The sequence below is a fragment of the Panthera tigris genome, chromosome B1, assembly GCF_018350195.1.
Source record: "Panthera tigris isolate Pti1 chromosome B1, P.tigris_Pti1_mat1.1, whole genome shotgun sequence".
NCBI classification, from domain to species: domain Eukaryota; kingdom Metazoa; phylum Chordata; class Mammalia; order Carnivora; family Felidae; genus Panthera; species Panthera tigris.
In genome coordinates, this window is record NC_056663.1 from 118,747,442 (window position 1) to 118,767,109 (window position 19,668).

Sequence of the window (19,668 nt, forward strand, 5' to 3'; positions counted from 1 at the left end):
AGTAAATCAATTTGATGGCCCCACCAAGGAGGAAGGGGTCCAGTGTAATCAATCTGCCAACAGGTGGCTGGCCGGTACCATTGTCCAGAGCTCAGCAAAGAGCATTGATAAAGGATGTAGAAGGCTAGACCACCTATTCATATAGTTTACTCTAGTTTACTGTCTAGAGCTCAGTAAGATCGCCCTTGGTGAAAGAAATCCCATGTTGCTGGGTACATGCATGCCTTTCATCTTTGCTACTGTGGACACTTTCCTCATGTGCTCAGTGCCAAATACTGGAGTGGTGCACAGACAGGCTGGCTAAAATCCACCAGAGTGGATCAAGTATATAGAAAGGACAAGTCTTTCTATATACTTGATTGTCAAGACCCTCCTCTGTGGTACATGTTCTCTTGTGAGCCTTAACGTGAGACACAACAAAACTGCATATGTTGTGTCCACTCCTACAGGGTCCATCCACATATTATCTACTCAGACCTCCATATCCCCCATCTTCCATCCTCATTTCTTTTAAGGCTGTTTTAAGCAAGACTTGACTCTACGCAGCTGTCAATATATAACTGTATCTCAGGCTACCTCTCCTTTCACATGAGGTGAAAAATCAAACATAAGTCTCCTAACTCTGTGTGCTGAGATTTTCTTTTACTAAATGTCATTCAGGGCCATTCCGGAATGGGGCTGTAATGTGGCAGCTAACCTTTTATGGCTATTTCCAATATATATTGCACCAGCCTACATGTGAATCAGGGCTCTGTCAGTTGATCATAAGGGACTCCCCATGAGGTCATCAGTGCAGCACTGATTCATGATGTAGAAGGCTATTGTAGTTTACTTGAGTCCTCTGGGCTTTGCTCGAGTTTGAATATATCACTTCCTACATACAATGGGACATTGGTGCCCCTGCCCAGTTCTATGACTTGGTTGATTTGATAATCCTCAGTTGAGGCTTCATAGTCCTTTAATGTACCACAGTCAGGTGTTTGGTCTTTGTTAAGACCTAGTAGCATACTAGGACCTATTTTTCAGAGTAGTTCTTTATGGTGAATTGCATAGCTTTGTTTTAGGATATAAGGATCTGTACTGTGACTCTTCTATTGGAGTTTGCCCCAAACTCTATATAACCTCCATGGATAAATCTCTAGCACTAGAAGATCTGTTGGATCACATGACGTAAGTGTAATTTTTCAGGTCTGACTATAGGCAATTACGAAGGCTTTACCTGACAGGCGTTGTGGGAAAAAGCCATCCCTTCATCCCATGCTTGGTATACAGCCAAAGTATTACAACTCTAAAAGAAGTTGCAGTGAAGGACTGATGTCCCTCTGGCTCTTCATGCTCTTCACATATTTACATTCCTAGCTCCAGTAACGTCATTCCTAGTCATTCCTAGGTCTCTTTATCTGAGGCCTTGGGCAGAGACCTTGTTCAGGTGACTCTGCTCCTATCTCCTTCCTTATTGGGCAGGACAAGTGGGAAACCTTGAACACCTTTATTCCTACTCAGGCTCAGTACCCAGTAACTTCCTATTCCTAACCCTTCCTCCACCCCATCATCTACAGGGTCCATACAGCAGCTAGAGCCTTTTGTTCAGGGTTCCCTCAACAGTGAGACAACCCCACATCTCTGCTGATCCACCTGACCCTCAACTGGCATGTCATTTTATGGGGGAAACGAAGCAGGGGGGAGTTGACATCTGGTCTCTTTTAGCCTTTTGTTTATACCATCACAGTAAGTGATTAAAGGCTTCACTGTTACCTTCATTATGGCTCCTCTCCTTCTGGTATTCAAATGAAGTGTTTGTTCCACGTTTTTAAGTTCTCCCACAGTCCTCGAATACATGTCAACTCATTTTATGCTTATAACAACCTGAAAACAAGGTGCACTGTCCACATTTTTTAGTTCAGGACACTTTCCAGTTCAAGTCCCACACTTGGTGAGCAGCAGAGGATTTTACATTTGCCTGCACATTTAGTGCAGGTTTCTGAAACCTCAGGAGGCCGCCTCTGTGAGGCTTTATAAAACACAGGGTCGTAGTCCACTAACATTAACGAAGGTGCTGTTCTATCTCTGGGCCAGGCTTTATGCTGCACGCTGTACACGGATTTTCTCAGCGCTCACAATGACCCTACGAATTAGGCAATTTTAGTTATTGTTTACTCTTTGAAGGGTGGGAGTACGCCCGGAGACCAACCTATGGAGGTGCAGGAGGTGAGCGTTACCACCTCCAGGCAGACACCTGCAGCGTGGATGAGGGTCTGGGGAAGTTTGGGGGGAATGAGGTGGTGAGTGTCTCAGGGTTTCGGTTCTCTGAAGCAGTCAGGAGCCTCTCTAGCTGTGTCTTGTCATCCTACTCTGTGTTCTTGAGCTTTCCGAGGCTTTGCGCGCCACTTTGTGCCCAGGAAACTGGGTGTCCCAATTACCGTGCACAGTTCTCGCCTCTCGTTAAGACACCGGAGCGGCAGGTAAAAGCGCGGAGCAGTGCTCAGACTGTAGAGGTACCAGCCGAGGACCGGCTTCTGCCGGTCTGCCGGGGATCTGCGCTCTCCGCCCACCCGCGTTGCCGCGGGAGCCGGGGCGGGTCCCCATAGCTCAGCTGACCTGGGGGCGGGGCCCGGGCGGGGGAGCGCCAGAGCCCCGGCCTCTTCCGAGGGGACCCGTGCTTCCGCGGCCTCCTGTCTGGGGATCGCGGCTGCTGCTCGCGGTATGCGCCTCCGCCTGCTTCTGCTGCTCGCCCTGTGCGGGGCGGGGCCCACTGCCGCAGCCCGCAGCCTCAGCTTGCGGGGAAGCTGGAGGATCCGCAGCGGGAACGGCTCGCTGGAGCTGCCGGGGAGGGTCCCCGGTTGCGTGCACAGCGCCCTGTTCCAGCGGGGCCTCATCCAGGTACTGCGTGCGGCCGCCCCGCCGGAGCCAGCACCGCGTGCCCCTCGTGGTGAGAGGGGCCAAGGAACCGCTTGGCAGCCCCCAATCCTTGGGCTTTGTTCCCGGGTTTAGATCTAACTTTACTTTTGCCTCTTCTGGTCTGTGGCAGGGAAATGCTGAAGCAGTTTGCCTTCTGTTGGCAGAGAGCACCGTTGGCTTCCGGGCTTGGTGGAAATAAGACGGAGCCAGTCAGGCACGTCGATGATTCTGGAAAGCGGAAGTTCGTACAGGGCAAACAGTATTTCTACTGGCGGTTTTCCTATTGCCATAGCTCTCCACTGAAGAGTGTGTAGAAAGGTCCTGTTACTGACAAAGCATAAGGCGGGGGATTCCTGTTTTACTGTGTGGACACTTCAGGGGACAATAGTTTTGCCAACTGTTAACTATATTGAGTAATGTCTCAGTTTTTCTCTTTTGCTTGTAGGCCTCAGGGAGTCAGATTTGGGAATGATGCAGCATGTTGGGTGAGGAGAATGAGATGTACAAGTAAGTGTAAGGTTGGATTACTAGTGCCAGTGTAAAGGCTAAATAATTTTTAAGGCTGATTGGGATATGAAGAAAGATGTTTCTTAGGGCATGTGATGCGTGTGTGAGTGTGTCTTAATAGTTGCTCCAATTTATAGACCACTTGTTGAGGACAAGAGGTTTGTTGTGTGCAGAGGTTTGCAAACAGCTTTTCCACCCTCTGCTGTTTTTATGGTTCCGTCAGCTGCATGTGGCTTTCCCATTCTTTATTTGTTCTTGCTCTGATAGAGGGTCGCCTGGGGGGCTCAAATCATGATCTCATAGTTGGTGAGTTCCAGCCCAGCACAGAGCCCACTTCAGATCCTCTGTCCCCCTCTCTCTCCACCCCTCCCTCTGCTTGCTCTCGCTCTCTCTCAAAAATAAATAAAGACATTTAAAAAATTAAAATCGTTCTTGCTTGGGAAAAGATGTACTTGATGAATATCTTTCAATCGTGTTTACCTGGGACAAGATGTACTTGACGCATTGTCCCAGTCCCCATAACAACTCTACAGAGTAGATCTTCTTATTTGCATTTTATGGATGATATGGAGTTATGGAGCCCAGAGAAGTTAGAGGATTTACCTAAGATCACACAACAATTAGGTGGCAGAAGTAGAAATCTATCCCAGGCTGGCCTGACTCCATTTCGTAGCCTGGATTCTCAACTGTGCTACTCTTACCACAGTGTTTTGAAAAATTGTTTTTGAAGCACTGTGGTTGACTTTCAGGAGTGTCATTAACAGTACTTAAATGACGCGATTGTCAACTGGGGTTATGCAAAATTTATGATCTGGTACACATTAGCTTTTTTTCAAGAAATAAGTATCCGAAAGGAAGTGAATGTTGTAAATGAATGACACTGACCACAGTCCAGTTTATTTTTTAAAACAAGTAATTCTCAAATTTAGGTACTTCCACTATTTTTAGTTAACAAACTGCTTGTGACATAGACCACAGCCTACGTTGGTACTCTGAGGCTTCACTCATATATCTTGAGAATTCCTGTGTCTGTTTGGCAGGGTCTCCCCTTGCCTCATTTCACTGATAAAATTAAGGCAATGGGAAATACTGGTTTTAGCAAGTAGGATGATTGTTCCATTTAATGAGGCTACATATTAAGAAACAATGTTTGGTTACCAGCTAATGAGAAGGGGTTGCTCACAGTGTGAAATAACTGACTTTTCCTCCTGAAAATAATTTACATTGTTTGCCAAATATTTCAAATTCGTAGAAGAACTTTAAGTTTAGTAAGGTGGATGTGGGTTTTATTTATTTATTTTAAATATTCATTTATTTATTAATTTTTTTTAAATGTTTATTTTATTTTTGAGAGAGAGAGTGTGAGTGGGGGAGGGGCAGAGAGAGAGAGAGAGAGAGAGAGAGAGACAGGGAGACACAGAATCTGAAACAGGTTCCAGGCTCTGAGCTGTCAGCACAGAGCCCGACACAGGACTCGAACTTGGGAATGGCAAGATCATGACCTAGGCAGAAGTCGAACACTTAACCGACTGAGCCACCGAGGTGCCCCTGTTTATTTATTTTTAAGAGAGAGAGAGAGCACAAGCAGAGTAGGGGCAGAGAGAGAAAGAGAGAGGGAGACGGAATCTGAAACAAGCTCCAGGCTCTGAGCTGTCAGCACAGAGTCTGATGTGGGGCTCGAACCCATGAACCATGGGCTGAAGTTGGATGCTCAACTGACTGAGCCACCTAGGCGCCCCTGGATGTGGGTTTTAAATGGTAGTGGGATGAGAAATGGGGAAGGTTTTTGGGAATTGGAGAACTCCAAGCCTAATCATCAGCAACATCAGTATTATTACTGAATAATATGCTACTTTTATTCCACCTGCTTTATTACAACTTTGCCATCCTTTTTTGGTGTTGGCCCTCAGGAAATATTCTATAGTTTAGAGCAGGCAGTGGCCCCCATACTGTGTTTACACAAGAACTTGAAACATATCTTACCAAAGTCATTTACTTATTCATTTACCTAATTATCTCATAAGTGTTTATTTAGTACTTCCAACATAGCAGGCACTATTCAAAGTGCTTGAAATTGAGTGGTGAAGAAACAAACTCTGTGCCCATAGACATTCTAGTGGAGGAGATAGACAATAAGCAAATTAATAGGTAACATAATGTCGCGTGGTGCACCTAAGAGAAATAAAGCCGATTAAAGGAAGGGAGCGTAGGAGGCTGGTTGGGAAGGATTCCTATTAAAATAAAGTGGTTAAAGATGGCCATTTTGATAAAGTGACTTTTAAACAGAGATCTTTTTGATAAGGTCTGTTTTAAGAAGAAGTGCATTCTCAGCAAAGAGGGAAAAAAAGGCCGGAGTGGAGAGGGGAGAGGCCTTGAGGTGGAAGCATGCTCGACAAGTTCCAGGATTAGTGAGCTGGCCAGTGTAAGCCAGAGAAAGGGAATGTGTTCAAAGAAGGCATCAAGGGCGGACCATGCAGGGCTTATAAACTATGGGAAACACCTTGGATTTTATTCTGCATATGATGGGACTTTATTGGGAGTTTTGAGCTTAGACTTGCATAAATGGATCTGCCTATTAGAAAATCATTCTGGCTATGTGAAGACTGCCGCAGAATGAAAACATGGACACTAAGTACAGGACTATTACTTTTGAATGGACAGGAGATAACTTCCTGCTTGGACCAAGGTGGCAGCAGCAAACTGGTGAGAAATCTTGGGAGAACACTTTTTTTTTTTCTTGGTGTAGAATCTTAGTTTATCTGTTTACACATGTGGCTTGTATGAGTGTAGACATTTTTTTTTTTTTTTTTTGCATTTCATAACTTGTTTTATTTTTTATTTTTTAAAATTTACATCCAAATTAGTTAGCATATAGTGCAACAGTGATTTCAGGAGTAGATTCCTTAGTGTCTCTTACCCATTTAGCCCATCCCCCCCACCCACAACCCCTTCCCGTAACCCTCAGTTTGTTCTCCATATTTATGAGTCTCTTCTGTTTTGTCCCCCTCCGTTTTTTTTTTGTTTTTTTGTTTTTTTTTTAAATTTTTTTTAACGTTTATTTTTATTTTATTTTTGAGACAGAGAGAGACAGAGCATGAACGGGGGAGGGGCAGAGAGAGAGGGAGACACAGAATCGGAAGCAGGCTCCAGGCTCTGAGCCATCAGCCCAGAGCCCGACGCGGGGCTCGAACTCATGGACCGTGAGATCGTGACCTGAGCTGAAGTCGGACGCTTAACCGACTGAGCCACCCAGGCGCCCCAGTCCCCCTCCGTTTTTATATTATTTTTGTTTCCCTTCCCTTATGTTCATCTGTTTTGTCTCTTAAAGTCCTCATATGAGTGAAGTCATATGATTTTTGTCTTTCTTTGACTAATTTCACTTAGCATAATACCCTCCAGTTCCAGCCACGTAGTTGCAAATGGCAAGATTTCATTCTTTTGATTGCCGAGTAAATACTCCATTGTATATATATGCCACACCTTCTTTACCCATTCATCCATCGATGGACATTTGGGCTCTTTCCATACTTTGGCTATTGTTGATAGTGCTGTTATAAACGTGGGGGTGCATGTGTCCCTTCGAAACAGCACGCCTGTATCCCGTGGATAAATGCCTAGTAGTGCAATTGCTGGGTCATAGGGTAGTTCTGTTTTTAGTTTTTTGAGGATTGTGAGAATACATTTTATATATGTGTGTGTGTGTGTGTGTGTGTGTGTATGTATATATATGTGTGTATATATATATATGTGTGTATGTATATATATGTATATATGTATATATTTTTTGTAAGTTTATTTATTTTAAAAGAGAGAGTATAGGGGAGGGCCAGAGAGAATGGGAGAGAGAAAATCCCAAGCAGGCTCCGCACTGTCAGCGCAGAGCCCGATGTGGGGCTCGAACCCACAAACAGTGAGATCATGCCCTGAGCCAAAATCAAGAGTCAGATGCTTAGCTCTCTGAGCCAGCCAGGTGCCATGAGAACACATTTAAATGTAGAACCAGTAGGATTACTTCAGTTTGATTTGTTGATGGATTGGGCATAAGGTGTGAAAGAGGAGTCAAGGAAAAGTTCAGGATTTTTCGGTCTGAACAGTTGATTAAATGGAATTCATATTTACTGAGAGGCTCCTGTGGCCAGCATGGGTGTTTCATAGGTGACTGTATTTCCTATACAGAATCTAAATCTTAGGTGTCTTGGAGAGTCTTTTGAGCTTCCTGCTAAAGGTTATCATTCATCATTCAGCCTACTATTATACCACACACTAAAGTATGCATTACAGTAAAAAAGAAATGAGTAAGACTCAGTTCCTATTTTGTAGGTCACATTCTTGTGAGGCAGATGATAAGATATAAGTGCTTAGATAAGGGGACTCTTGTTAGGAAAGGTCTCAGCTTTCCTATTCAATTCCTCAGTAGCGCAAGTTTGAAAAGCTTTTTTTTTTTTCCTTTTTAAATAAAAGATACTCTCAAATTAGAGAGTCTGTGCCAAAATTAGAAAATATAGGTAGTAAGAAGAAGAAAACTTGGAAACCTGGCTTTCAGAGATAACTATTAAAATTTTTAAATGTACTATATCCATTCAGAATTTGTCTGTATGCACTTTTGATAATTATTTAAATACACAGTTTAACAACTTTTTTGTATAGTGTTTTTGATAGTTTTACATACAATAAACATATTTCTAACAAACCATATTTAATGGCTCTTTTTTATTTCATTGTGTACGTTTGCTACCATTTATAATCAGTCACTTACTGTTGGATTGTTATCTTACTTATTTTTTTCTATTCTTCGGTGAAGATCCTTTTAGCTAAATTTTAGTTAGTGTATATCCTTATTTTCTTAGACAATTCTTAGAAGTGCAATTGCTGATTCAAAGGGTATGCACATTTTTAGTGTTATAATATGTACTTCTCAGTTTTTTTTCAATAAAAATTGTAAGTTTTATGCTCCCATTATCATTTTATCCCAGTGCTCATTTTAAGTGCTAGATTTGGATATTATTTTAAAAAGCAGAAACAGGGGCACCTGGGTGGCTCAGTCAGTTGGGCGGACAACTTCGGCTCAGGTCATGATCTCAACAGTTCGCCAGTTTAAGCCCGGCTTTGCGCTCTGTGCTGACAGCTCGGAGCCTGGAGCCTGCTTCAGATTCTGTGTCTCGCTCTCTGCCTCTCCCCACTCTCGCTGTTTCTCTGTCTCTCAAAAATAAATAAACATTAAAAAATGTTTAAAAAATAAAAGACAAGAACAATTTACTTTGTAGTAAGGTTGAACAATTTTTATCATGTTTATTGGTGATTTGCGGTTACTTATTCATGTTCTTTATTTTTCTATTAGCTATTAATCTTTTAAAATATAGATTTGTTAGACCTCTTTATTTGTTACATATTTTCAAAAATGTCCCATTCATTAATGATGTATTTTATCACATAGATGTTTTAAAGTTTTATATATTGAAATCTTATAAGGTTTTTTCCTTTTATGATTGTTATTTTGTTTGATACTATGCTTTGAGAGTAATTCCCTCTCTCTCAATTAAATAAATATTTACAAATATTTCTTTTTTTGTAACTTTATAATTCCTTTTCATATTTAAAATATTGATCCATTTGAATTTTTTTCAAGTGGTTAATTAGTTTTTTATATCCCATACTTTAACAATTTCTCTTTTGTTCATTGATATAAAACATTAGTTTTTCATGTATGAAATTCTCATATACTGATACTTTTCTCATTCCCTCTTTTAAAATTACTTTTTAAAGCATTATAAATATTTAATGCTTAAAAAGTTTTTTTTAAATATTTATTTTTGAGAGAGGGAGAGATAGAGCATGTGCAAGGTGGGGCAGAGAGACAAAGGGAGACACAGAATCTGAAGCAGGATCCAGGCTCTGAGCTATCAGCACAGAATCCGATGCAGGGCTCAAATTCATGAGCTGCGAAATCATGATCTGAGCCGAAGTCAGACGTTTAACTTACTGAGCCACCCAGGCACTCCAAATATTTAATGCTTATTGAAAAACAACAACAAAATTGATGCCCAAAAATATAAAATATAAAGAACAAGGAAAAAATAATGAAAAGCATACTACAAAGCAGGAGTAATCACTGTAAAATTTTTCATGTGTATCTTTCCAGATTTTTCTAAGTATATACAAATACAATAATATAAAAATTAAATCAATTTCTGAAATAGTTTTGTAAGTACTTCATTTAAAATATATGGTGAACATCTTTCTCCATCCACAAGTGTCTATAAATATAGATCTAGAATAATTTTTAATAACTATATAGATTCCATTTTGAAGATGTGTTCTACACTTAAATCTACACTTAAAAATAGAAGAAAATATATTATAAATATATGAATATCTACATGTACTAAAAAATGGTAGACACCAAATGCTTAGAACTTTTTCTCTAAATTTTATTACTGCCTTCTATCCTTCATAATGTAACGGGGACAGATGGTCAGAGAAGAAGATTTTGTATATTCTTGTACTCTGAAAGTAGCCAAGAGGCAATTGCCATGTGAATATACTTCTAAAGCTTTTTGTTATGGTGAATTTCAAACAAATAAAAAAAAAAAAAGTAACTCAATGAACCCCCATTTACCCATCACCTGGCTTCAGCACAGTCCATTTTGTTTCTTTGTCCAGTCATTATACTACCCCTTACTTGAAGCAGTCCCAGATATCACATCATTTCATTCTCAAACATTTCACTGTGGGTCTCTAACTATAATACCATTATCACCATTTTAATATTTTTGTTGTGTTTCAGAGAAGGAGGTGTCACAATGATGGTCCAAAATGGCCAAACATAAATTTATTTTTAAAGAAGAGGTACTTTTTCTGGTTGCCGTACTCACCTTCTACAAAAGACTTAAAAATGGGATACTTGGTTTTGTTGGACCATTTTATGTGAAGTGATTTCAAAATCTTTTAGGAAAGGAATCATTTAAAGATCTATAGGGTTTCTAGAAGTTCAACTGCTTAAACAACGTGTGGCACTGAGGAGATAAATTAGCCAAGGACTCTGCATTTGAAGTTTAAATTTGAGCAGAAATAGTCATTCAGTTTGGAGGAAGAGAAAATCACAAGGTTTTTAAGCCTTTTTTCTTTTATTTTTTAAGCCTTTTTTTTAAGTTTATTCATTTATTATTTCTGAGAGATAAAGAGAGCACAGTGGGGGAGGGGCAGAGAGCAAGAGAGGGAAACACAGAATCCGAAGCAGGTTTCAGGCTCTGAGCTGTCAGCACAGAGCCTGATGTGGGCTCGAAGTCAGACGCTTAACTGACTGAGCCACCCAGGTGCCCCAAGCCTTTTTTTTTTTAAAGATAGCTTTAGAAAATCCTGATTCTTGGGGTGCCTGGGTGGCTCAGTTGAACACCCCACTCTTGTCTCACAATTTGTAGGTTCAAGCCCTGCGTCCAGCTCTGCACTGACAGCACAGAGCAGAGCCTGCTTGGGATCCTCTCTCTCCTTCTCTCTCTGCCTTTCCCCTGCTCATGCTCTCTATCTCAAATAAATAAACTTAAAAAAAAAAAAAAGAAAATCCTGATCCTTAACCCTGGACACATGCTTCCTCATTTGATGCCTTGTCAGGTGTATTTAGGGCATAGGAGGATTTGCTTCTCATGGCCCAACACTGGGAATCAAAGCATCATCTGAGAGTTCAATCTTTAGGCTGGCTGGTCTTCATCACCCGTAGGTGTATATAGTCAACCTACACTGTGAAATTCATCTGCATGTAATAATTATTTAATATTTTCCATGTGCAATGCACTCTCTTTGACCCTTTCAGGTGCACCTGTTCACATAATTCCCACCGCAACCTTGTGGAGAAGGTATCATTACTTATACTGACTGAGGCTCACACAAGTTATGGCCTAAGAGCATGCATCTAATAAATGGTGGGACAAGGATTCAACCCACATCTTTTCATGGCCCACGCTGCCTGTTGGCAAGAATAAATAGTAAGCAAAGAGAATAATTACTGTTTTAATTTAAAGATGTCCAGTAAACACAGTGATGAGCACAGCATACTACTGTTTAAAATATATCACTAGAAGCATCCCATTTGCCAGAAGTTCTTGATAAATGCAATAATTCCTGAGGGTCAGTCCACACATCACTTCCTTATTCTCTGTGTCTCAGAAGTCTCTGAGTTTCAGCCATTACCTCTGTGCCACAACTGGTCCGGTGCCTTCATCTCTAACTCTGTCCTCCTGATTTGTGTCTGGAGATTTGGCTCCACTCTTCTACCTGAATGTCTTCATGGAGTATTGAAACTCGGTATATGCAGATACCTCTTCTCTCAACTCTCCCAATCCTTACTTTTTCTTCTTTTATCTATTTCCTTTTTTTTATGTTTACTTATTTATTTTTGAGACAGAGAGAGAGTGGGAGAGCACAAGTGGGGAAAGGGCAGAGAGAGAGAGAGGGAGGGAGAGAGAGCGAGAGCGAGAGAGAGAGAGAGAGAGAGAGAGAGAGACAGAATTTGAAACAGGTTCCAGACTCTGAGCTGTCAGCACAGAGTCCAATGTGGGGCTCGAACCCACAAACCATGAGATCATGACCTAGGCTGAAGTCAGATGCTTAACCAACTAAGCCACCCAGGCGCCTCTACCTATTTCTAATAAAAGCACCAACATTTTCTCAGTAAATGAAGCCTGGAATTTTGGTGCCATTTTTGTTTCTTCTCACATATGTTGCAACTTGTGCAACTTGTAGGTCCAGCCTACAACAACATCTTATAACCATTCTGGCCAAGTCATTTGTACTGTTATCAACCTCGCTTATTGTTTTCTTTTTAAAAAAGAGGTCAACTGATTTTAGAAACAGATAAAGGAAATACAATTGATCCTTGAACAACGTGGGTTTGAATTTACACATGAATTTTTTTCAGTAAATACAGCACAATACTATAAATGTGTTTTCCTTATGATTTTCTTAACAACATTTTCTTTTCTCTAGCGTAGTTTATTGTAAGAATACAGTATATAATCCATATAACATACACAATATGTTAATTATGTTATTGGTAAAGTTTCTGGTCAATAGTAGGCTATTAGTAGTTAAGTTTTTGGGGAGCCAAAAGTTAATCAGATTTTTGACCATGCAGGGTTTAGGAGCACTTATTGTTAACTGTACCCCTGAGGGTTAACTGTAATGATAAAAAAAATTTGAAGGTAGGGGGCACCTGGGTGGCTAAGTCGGTTAAGTGCCTGACTCTTGATTTCAGCACAGGTCATGATCTCATGGTCATGAAATCAAGCCTGGGATCAGGCTCTGGGCTGGGCATGGAGCCTGCATTAGATTCAGTCTCTCTCTCTCTCTCTCTCTCTCTCTCTCTCTCTCTCTCTTTCTTCCCCTCTTCCCCCTCCCCTGCTTGTGTGCATGATCTCTTTCTCAAAAAAAAAAAAAAAAAGAAAAAAAAATTACAGGTGGGAAACATAATCAAAGCAAGTATCCTTCCGTCCCTGTCTCCTAGTTTTCTAGTTCCCTTCTACAGAAACAACTACAGTTAACCAGATTCTTGTGTATATTCATGTATCTTATGATATATGTCTATATACATATAGAGTTATCTGTATTTCCCTTCATAAAGGATAGCATTCTATGTATGTTGTTTGGTACTGACTTTTTTCTTTCACTTGACATCTCATAGAAGTCATTTCAGATCCGTACGAATAACAGTAATGACAGCTATCATTTGTTGAATGCTTGCTATGAGTAATGAATGGTTCTGAGCACCTTCCACATGTTACCTCTTGCAATGTTCATCCTGATCCTGGGAGGTACTATTATTATCTCTGTTCTAGAACTGAGAAAACAGAAGTATAGGGGTGTTGTATGAGCTTCACAAGCTCCCAGAGGTATTCGGGCCAAGCTAGGGCTTGAACTCATGTGAACAAGATTGCTCCCCACTGCTGCTCTTATCTGTCAGCTCCATCCACACCCCTAGCTTCGTCTCAGAGGCAAGAACTATGGCTGCGCAGCTGTTCAACTGCCCACCCTTGCTCCTGAGCAAGTGTGATTTCCAACTCCTCTGACCCTCATGTCAGTCAAGAATCTCTCTCCAGGCATTTATGCTAATCTTTCATGAGTGCTACCCTGCACTGTGGAGTGGGCTAAGCAAATCATTTTGTTTCTCCTTTTAAATTCCCCTTTTAATCCTCTTTGGTCAGGAAAAAAGGAGTTTCCTTAACTCACAACCCCTTTTTACCTAGAGCTGTGTTAGTTGTGAAGCAGTATTTACTAGTTTAAGGATTTTAAGCAAAAATAACATTAAGGCCAATCAAAATGTTTTGACTTATGAGAGTGCTTAGATGGCTCAGTCGGTTAAGCGTCCGACTCTTGATTTCAGCTCAGGTCATGATCCCAGGGTCGTGAGTTGGAGCCCCACGTTGGGCTTTATGCTGATAGCACGCGGAGCCTGCTTGGAAGTCTCTCCTCTCTCTTTCTGCCCCTCTCCTTGCTCGCATGTGTACTTTCTTGCTCTCAAAATAAATCAACTTAAAAACATGTTTTGACTTATGGATTTGGGATCTCTTGTATATGTGAAGCTGCTGAAGTAAGAATCATAGCTGAGCTCATTTTGACAATGGATAAACAAGTTTGGAGAGTGCAGCTTCTTCTGAATGGAACACATCAATATCCCTATGTGGGTTAGGGTAGATCAGCTTCCTATGAAAGTCTGAAAAAGAAGAAAAAGTCTTCTTTTTCTTTTTATTATATGGTATCTAGTACATGGAAAGTTTTATGCACATGTGCATTTGTGACTTTTAAAGCTTATGATTAAAAGAAGACCCATGCACCTGCCATCCAGTTTATGAACCTGCACATTGCCAACACTATTGCAGTTACCTTGCCTCTCCCAATCCTATCACTTGCCTCCCCCTAAGGTAACCGCTATTCTGAGTTATCACTTTCTTGCTTTTTACAAATTAAGGTTTTATATATCTGTGTATCTTTTAAAAAAGTTTATTTATTTTGAGAGAGAGACAGCACGAGTGGGGGAGGGGCAGAGAGAGGGAGAGAGAGAGAATCCCAAGCAGGCTCCGCACTGACAATGCAGAGCCCAACGTGGGGCTCAAACTCACGAAACTGTGAGATCATGACCTGAGCTGAAACCAAGAGTCAGATGCTTAGCCGACTGAACCACCCAGGCACTTCCAAATATCTGTGTATCTTAATATATTGGTTACTTTTGCTTATTTTTAAATGAATGTTTTCTTAAACTTTATTTATTTTTTTTGCCTAAGTGTCCAAGAATATATCTGTGTGTGAAATAGTTGCGAAGACTTCCTTTCCTGTATTTAACTCCATTTGAAGTAATTATGTCTGGGATGGAATCAGGCATTGGATTGAAGCAGAACTGGGGAGTGGAAATGCTATACCTGGTTAAGGAATTTATGTATCTCTAAATGGATGTAATAGATGAAGTTCAGAAGCTTACAGAGAAAATGGGACTGATAATGTTGTTTGCATGGCGTGGGGCCACATAGTCTGTTGATGTACAGCAGGCATGGTAAATGACAATGATAAATAACCAGCCCTACATAGCATGTTTATCCCCTGGTTCCCACTTGGTAGTAGCACTGACTTTGTAACTGTTGATGACGTTTGTGACATTAATGGCAGTATTAGGGAATGATTGTGTGGACTCTGGAGCCAGATGTCTTGGGTCTGAATCAGTGCTGCACCACTTCATAGCCATTTGACTTTGAGCTTTGGACTCTTTGCCAGTAAAGGGGAATGAAGATAATACCTGCCCCATTGGGTCATGGGCAATAGGGTAGCTATCAGCTATTGTTGCTGTGATCATCTGGTATAAAAGTGTACGTGTATTTGGCATGAGGCATTGTAGAATAGTTGAAAAAATGTTAGACTGCCTTGATTTAGTTCCTGGATGTACTGCTTAGTTGGGGGACCTCAGGAGTGGAATCTTTTGGAACTTTCGTTTCTTTCTCTATAAATGTACTGCATGTGTTGGTTATGAAGACAAAAGCATGTGAGTGGCTATCTCGGTTAACAAATGATACTTCTGTTGTTTTTTAGGGTTCGTGGGTTTGCCTAACAACTCAGTGACTTACGTGGTTTCTTAGTCATCAGGTGTAACACTGAACTGCTGTTAGCTTTATTTTATTTAATTTTTGTTTGTTTTCAGGTTTCAACTTTTTAAAGTTTATTTATTTATTTATTTATAATGAGAGAGAAAGAGAGAGTGAGCATGAGCGGGCGGGGGGGGGGGGTGGGCAGAGAGAGAGCAGGCTCTGCGCTGTCAGCGAGAACCCCCATGTGGGGCTAGAACTAACGAACCGTGAGATCATGACCTAAGCCGAAACCAAGAGTTGGGCGCTTAACTGACTGAGCCACCCAGGCACCCCCAGGTTTCAACTTTTTAATAAGTTCTGTGAAGGATATCCTGAATGCTGGATAAGACACAACAGAGTATTTTTTTTCTTCCAGTATTAAAAAAAAAAGTGACATTCACAAATGTCATTTTTTAAAGAAAGTTTTATGTAGTTAAGGTGATGACCTTGAATTAAAAAACACCTCTAATCATGTTCTTGATTTCTTGTAGTTGCATTTGGAAATTGCTTCCTGGTCATGATAAACATTGTGTACAGGCTCTTAAAATGTCTCTAAGTGTACATTATTATTATTATTATTTTTAAATTTTTTTTTTTAAGGTTTTATTTATTTTTGAGACAGAGAGAGACAGAGCATGAACGGGGGAGGGGCAGAGAGACAGGGAGACACAGAATCGGAAGCAGGCTCCAGGCTCCGAGCCATCAGCCCAGAGCCCGACGCGGGGCTCGAACTCACGGACCTCCAGATCGTGACCTGAGCCGAAGTCGGACGCCCAACCGACTGAGCCACCCAGGCGCCCCTATTATTTTTTTTTAAAAGCACTCTGGCCAAACTTTTTTTTATTATTTTTTTTACCAGAATCAGTAATCCTGAGAGCCCAAACTAAAAACGTGGTAAAAGGAAAATACCCAAACTCAATAAATGTCCTAGGATTTGTCTTTAAGTGGGAGAAGATTTTTAAAAAACACATGAAGCTTTCTAAAAGGTCTTTAACAAGCTACCTTGGGAGCTCAGTTTAAAAATAGAAGTTGATGCACTAACACAGATGTTTCAGTGCAGCTCCAAAAATCTTTATAAGTACAGCCATTTGGAAGGATGATCCTGGATCAGAAGTTTTATTCCTTGTGTAGCTACCACATTAGATGCACATGCCTGAACTTGGAGGTCAAAATTGTCTCTGTCGTTTCCTCCTGAGTAGCGGTCATAACCACCCGGCTTCTACCACCAGTCTCTGGGCCTTCCACATCCATATCCATATCCTCCAGGCCGCTGTCATATCTGCCACTCCCATAGCCCTGGTCCCTACCACCTCTAGAGTAGCTGCAACCACGCCCGTGGGCCCCAAAGGCACCGTCTCCAGTTCCCCTGGCTAACTTGCCCAGGTGATCCACACAGATCTGGCGACCATCCAGAGACTCTCCGTTCATGGCTCCCATGGCATCTGAGGCATGCTCTGGACTGGTGAAGGTGGTAAAACCAAAACCCCAGAATCGCTGAATCTCACGGCCCTTGACAATGACCCCCTCAGAAATAGGACCAAACCTACTGAAGTGGTCTTCCAGAGTCTGCTCATCAGAGTTGAAGTTGAGCCCTCCCACAAAAAGCGTCCCTTGTTCAGAAGACATGGCAATGAGTTCAAGTACTGCAAATTAAGCGAAAGGACCAGAAGAACAGCTACCATCGAAGAGCTTATGAACGAAGGGAGTCAAACCATTCTAGAATCAAATTAAGTTGGTTGCTTAGCATTTGGAATAATGATTAGAAAGATAATATAAGCTTCTGCAACCTTTATTTTAGGGAGGTTAAAATATTTTCTCTTGGTAAGAGGAACTTTTGTTAGTAGACTTTATTTTTTGGAGCAATTTTAGGTTCACAGCAAAATTGAAAGAAAAATACAGACGGCTCCCATATATCACCCCCACCCCACATGCACAGCCCTCCCATTATCAACACCCCCCTGCCCCCGCCACCAGAGTGATACATTTGTTATCATCAGTGAATCTATACTGACACATCATTATCACCCAAAGTCTATAGTTTCCATTAGAATCCACTCTTGGTATTATATATTCTATGGATTTTGACAAATGTATAATGATATGTATTCACTATTATAGTATCATTTAGAGAAGTTTCACTGCCTTCAAAATCCTCTGTGCTCTGCCTATTCACCCCTCTCTCTCTTAATCCCTGGCAACCACTGATCTTTTTACTGTCACCATAGTTTTACCTTCTCCAGAACACCATGTATTTGGAATCATGTAGTATGTAGCCTTTTCAGATTGGCTTCTTTCAAGTAAAAGAAAAATTTTAACCTCTAAAATCTGTTTGTCTAGGGGTGCCTGGGTGGCTCAGTCGGTTGAGCGTCTGACTCTTGTTTTTGGCTCAGGTCATGATCTCACAGTTTATGGGATGATCCCTGTGTCGTCAGCATAGACACTGTTTGTGATTCTCTTTCTCCCTCTCTTTCTGCTCCTACCCTGCTTGCACACACATGTGCTCATTCTCTCTCTCTCTCTCTCTCTCAAAAAACAAAATAAACATTTAAATTCTGTTTGTCTAGAAAAAATATATCTCAGCAGCTTGCCCTCTCGAACTCAATAGGCAGTTTCCTTCAAGGGGCTGGGAGACAGGAAGGGGAATTGTGCCCTGCAAACCAGATCATCAGCCGGCTCCAAGGCTTAGCAGGCTGACATGTTGCAACCACATTCGCCTTCACACCTTCCTTCTCATGATATTTTTAACTGTATTGGACTAAGTCCACAGTGTAGAGTTATAAATAAGGCTGGGTGGAGACACATGGACAAGCTAATGATTAGGTACCTCTTCAAACCTGTGTCCTTAAATATTTATTCCATGCTTATTCATTGGAGAGGCTGAGTGGTGTGTGTGTGTGGGAAGACAGAAAAGGAAGCAAGTTGGCTGGGCCTGGCACAGCCCATTTAGCAGGATAAAACTCACTGTTAATCAGTCCTTAAAAATCAGCTTGGCGATATCAGTTGTTACTAAATCTCATCAACTACACCCTCCCCTGGTAGCTTATTAAAACATTTCTTCCAGTCAGGAGCAATTTCTGACTTGATATACACCCCACCATCTTGATATACACCCCACCGTTTTATAGTATGTCTTACAGATTTGTGCTCCGAGCAAGTGCCCAACCGACTATTGCTAACCCAATGTGGTCATTGGTGGGAGTTAGGCAAAATTGGCTTTTCTTTCTCCATCTGGAGTTGCAGTGCAACTTGGCCCTGTCCCAGTTGGAGAAGACCGCACTGTTTCCATCTAGGTGGCTGTGATGTTGTTCACAGAAAGATGACTGAAAAGCTTCACTTACCACTTTCTTTTCTGCCTCCTCGTCTGGGAGATAAAGGGTGGAAAATGAGTAGGAGAAGAAAGACCTAAGTATTACAAAAGGAAGGACCTGGGGCTGGACGCTCAGCCAGAACAGTATCTCTGAACACCCGGCAGGCCAGTCGCCTAGGGCAGAGAAATTGGCAACCATTTTCAGTAAAAGCCTGGACACTATTTTAGGCCTTATGGGTCAAATGGCCTCAGTCACACCTACTCAACTCGGCAATTTAAAAAAAAATTTAAATGTTTATTTATTTTTAATGTTTATTTGTTTTTGAGAGAGAGAGAGAGGCAGAGCGTGAGCAGGGGAGGGGCAGAGAGAGAGAGAGAGAGAGAGACAGAATCCGAAGCAGGCTCCAGGCTCTGAGCTGTCTGCACAGAGCCCAACGTGGGGCTCGAACTCACGAACCATGAGATCATGACCTGAGCCAAAGTTGGACGCTCAACCGACTGAGCCACCCAGGTGCCCCTCAACTCTATTATAGTATGAAAGCTGCCATATATGATTTGTAAAGGAATGGGCATGGTTGTGCTCCAATGAAACTTCATTTATTGACACATGTCCATTCTTAGCTCCCTGGCCAGAAGAAATCAGGCAGTGAGCTGCATTTGACCCATGGGTTGTAGTTTGCTGACCTTGTCTAGGAAAATATAGGCAACCTGAAGTTGGTCAGTGTGACAGTGTCTGTGCTGCCTGCGTATTCTCTGCAGAGATCCTTTTTGTGCTCACTTGGTAAAGCTCAGTGGAAAATAACTTTGGAAATGCTAGGTGAATCCAAGGAGTGGGAATTTTGCCGAGGTTTGGGT

General features: G+C 41.5%; 1 protein-coding gene and 1 pseudogene across 1 annotated transcript in view; one reads left to right on the forward strand and one right to left on the reverse strand.

The window, feature by feature from the left end:
- Positions 1-2,640: 2,640 nt before the first annotated feature.
- MANBA (mannosidase beta) overlaps positions 2,641-19,668 on the forward strand; it is a 112,743-nt gene continuing 95,715 nt past the window's right edge. The window contains exon 1 of the mRNA XM_007080983.2: positions 2,641-2,880. Coding sequence (XP_007081045.2) covers positions 2,704-2,880 — 177 coding nt within the window. The 5' untranslated portion in view covers positions 2,641-2,703. The remainder of the gene's footprint in view (positions 2,881-19,668) is intronic.
- Positions 16,344-17,375, reverse strand: LOC122237983 (annotated as a pseudogene).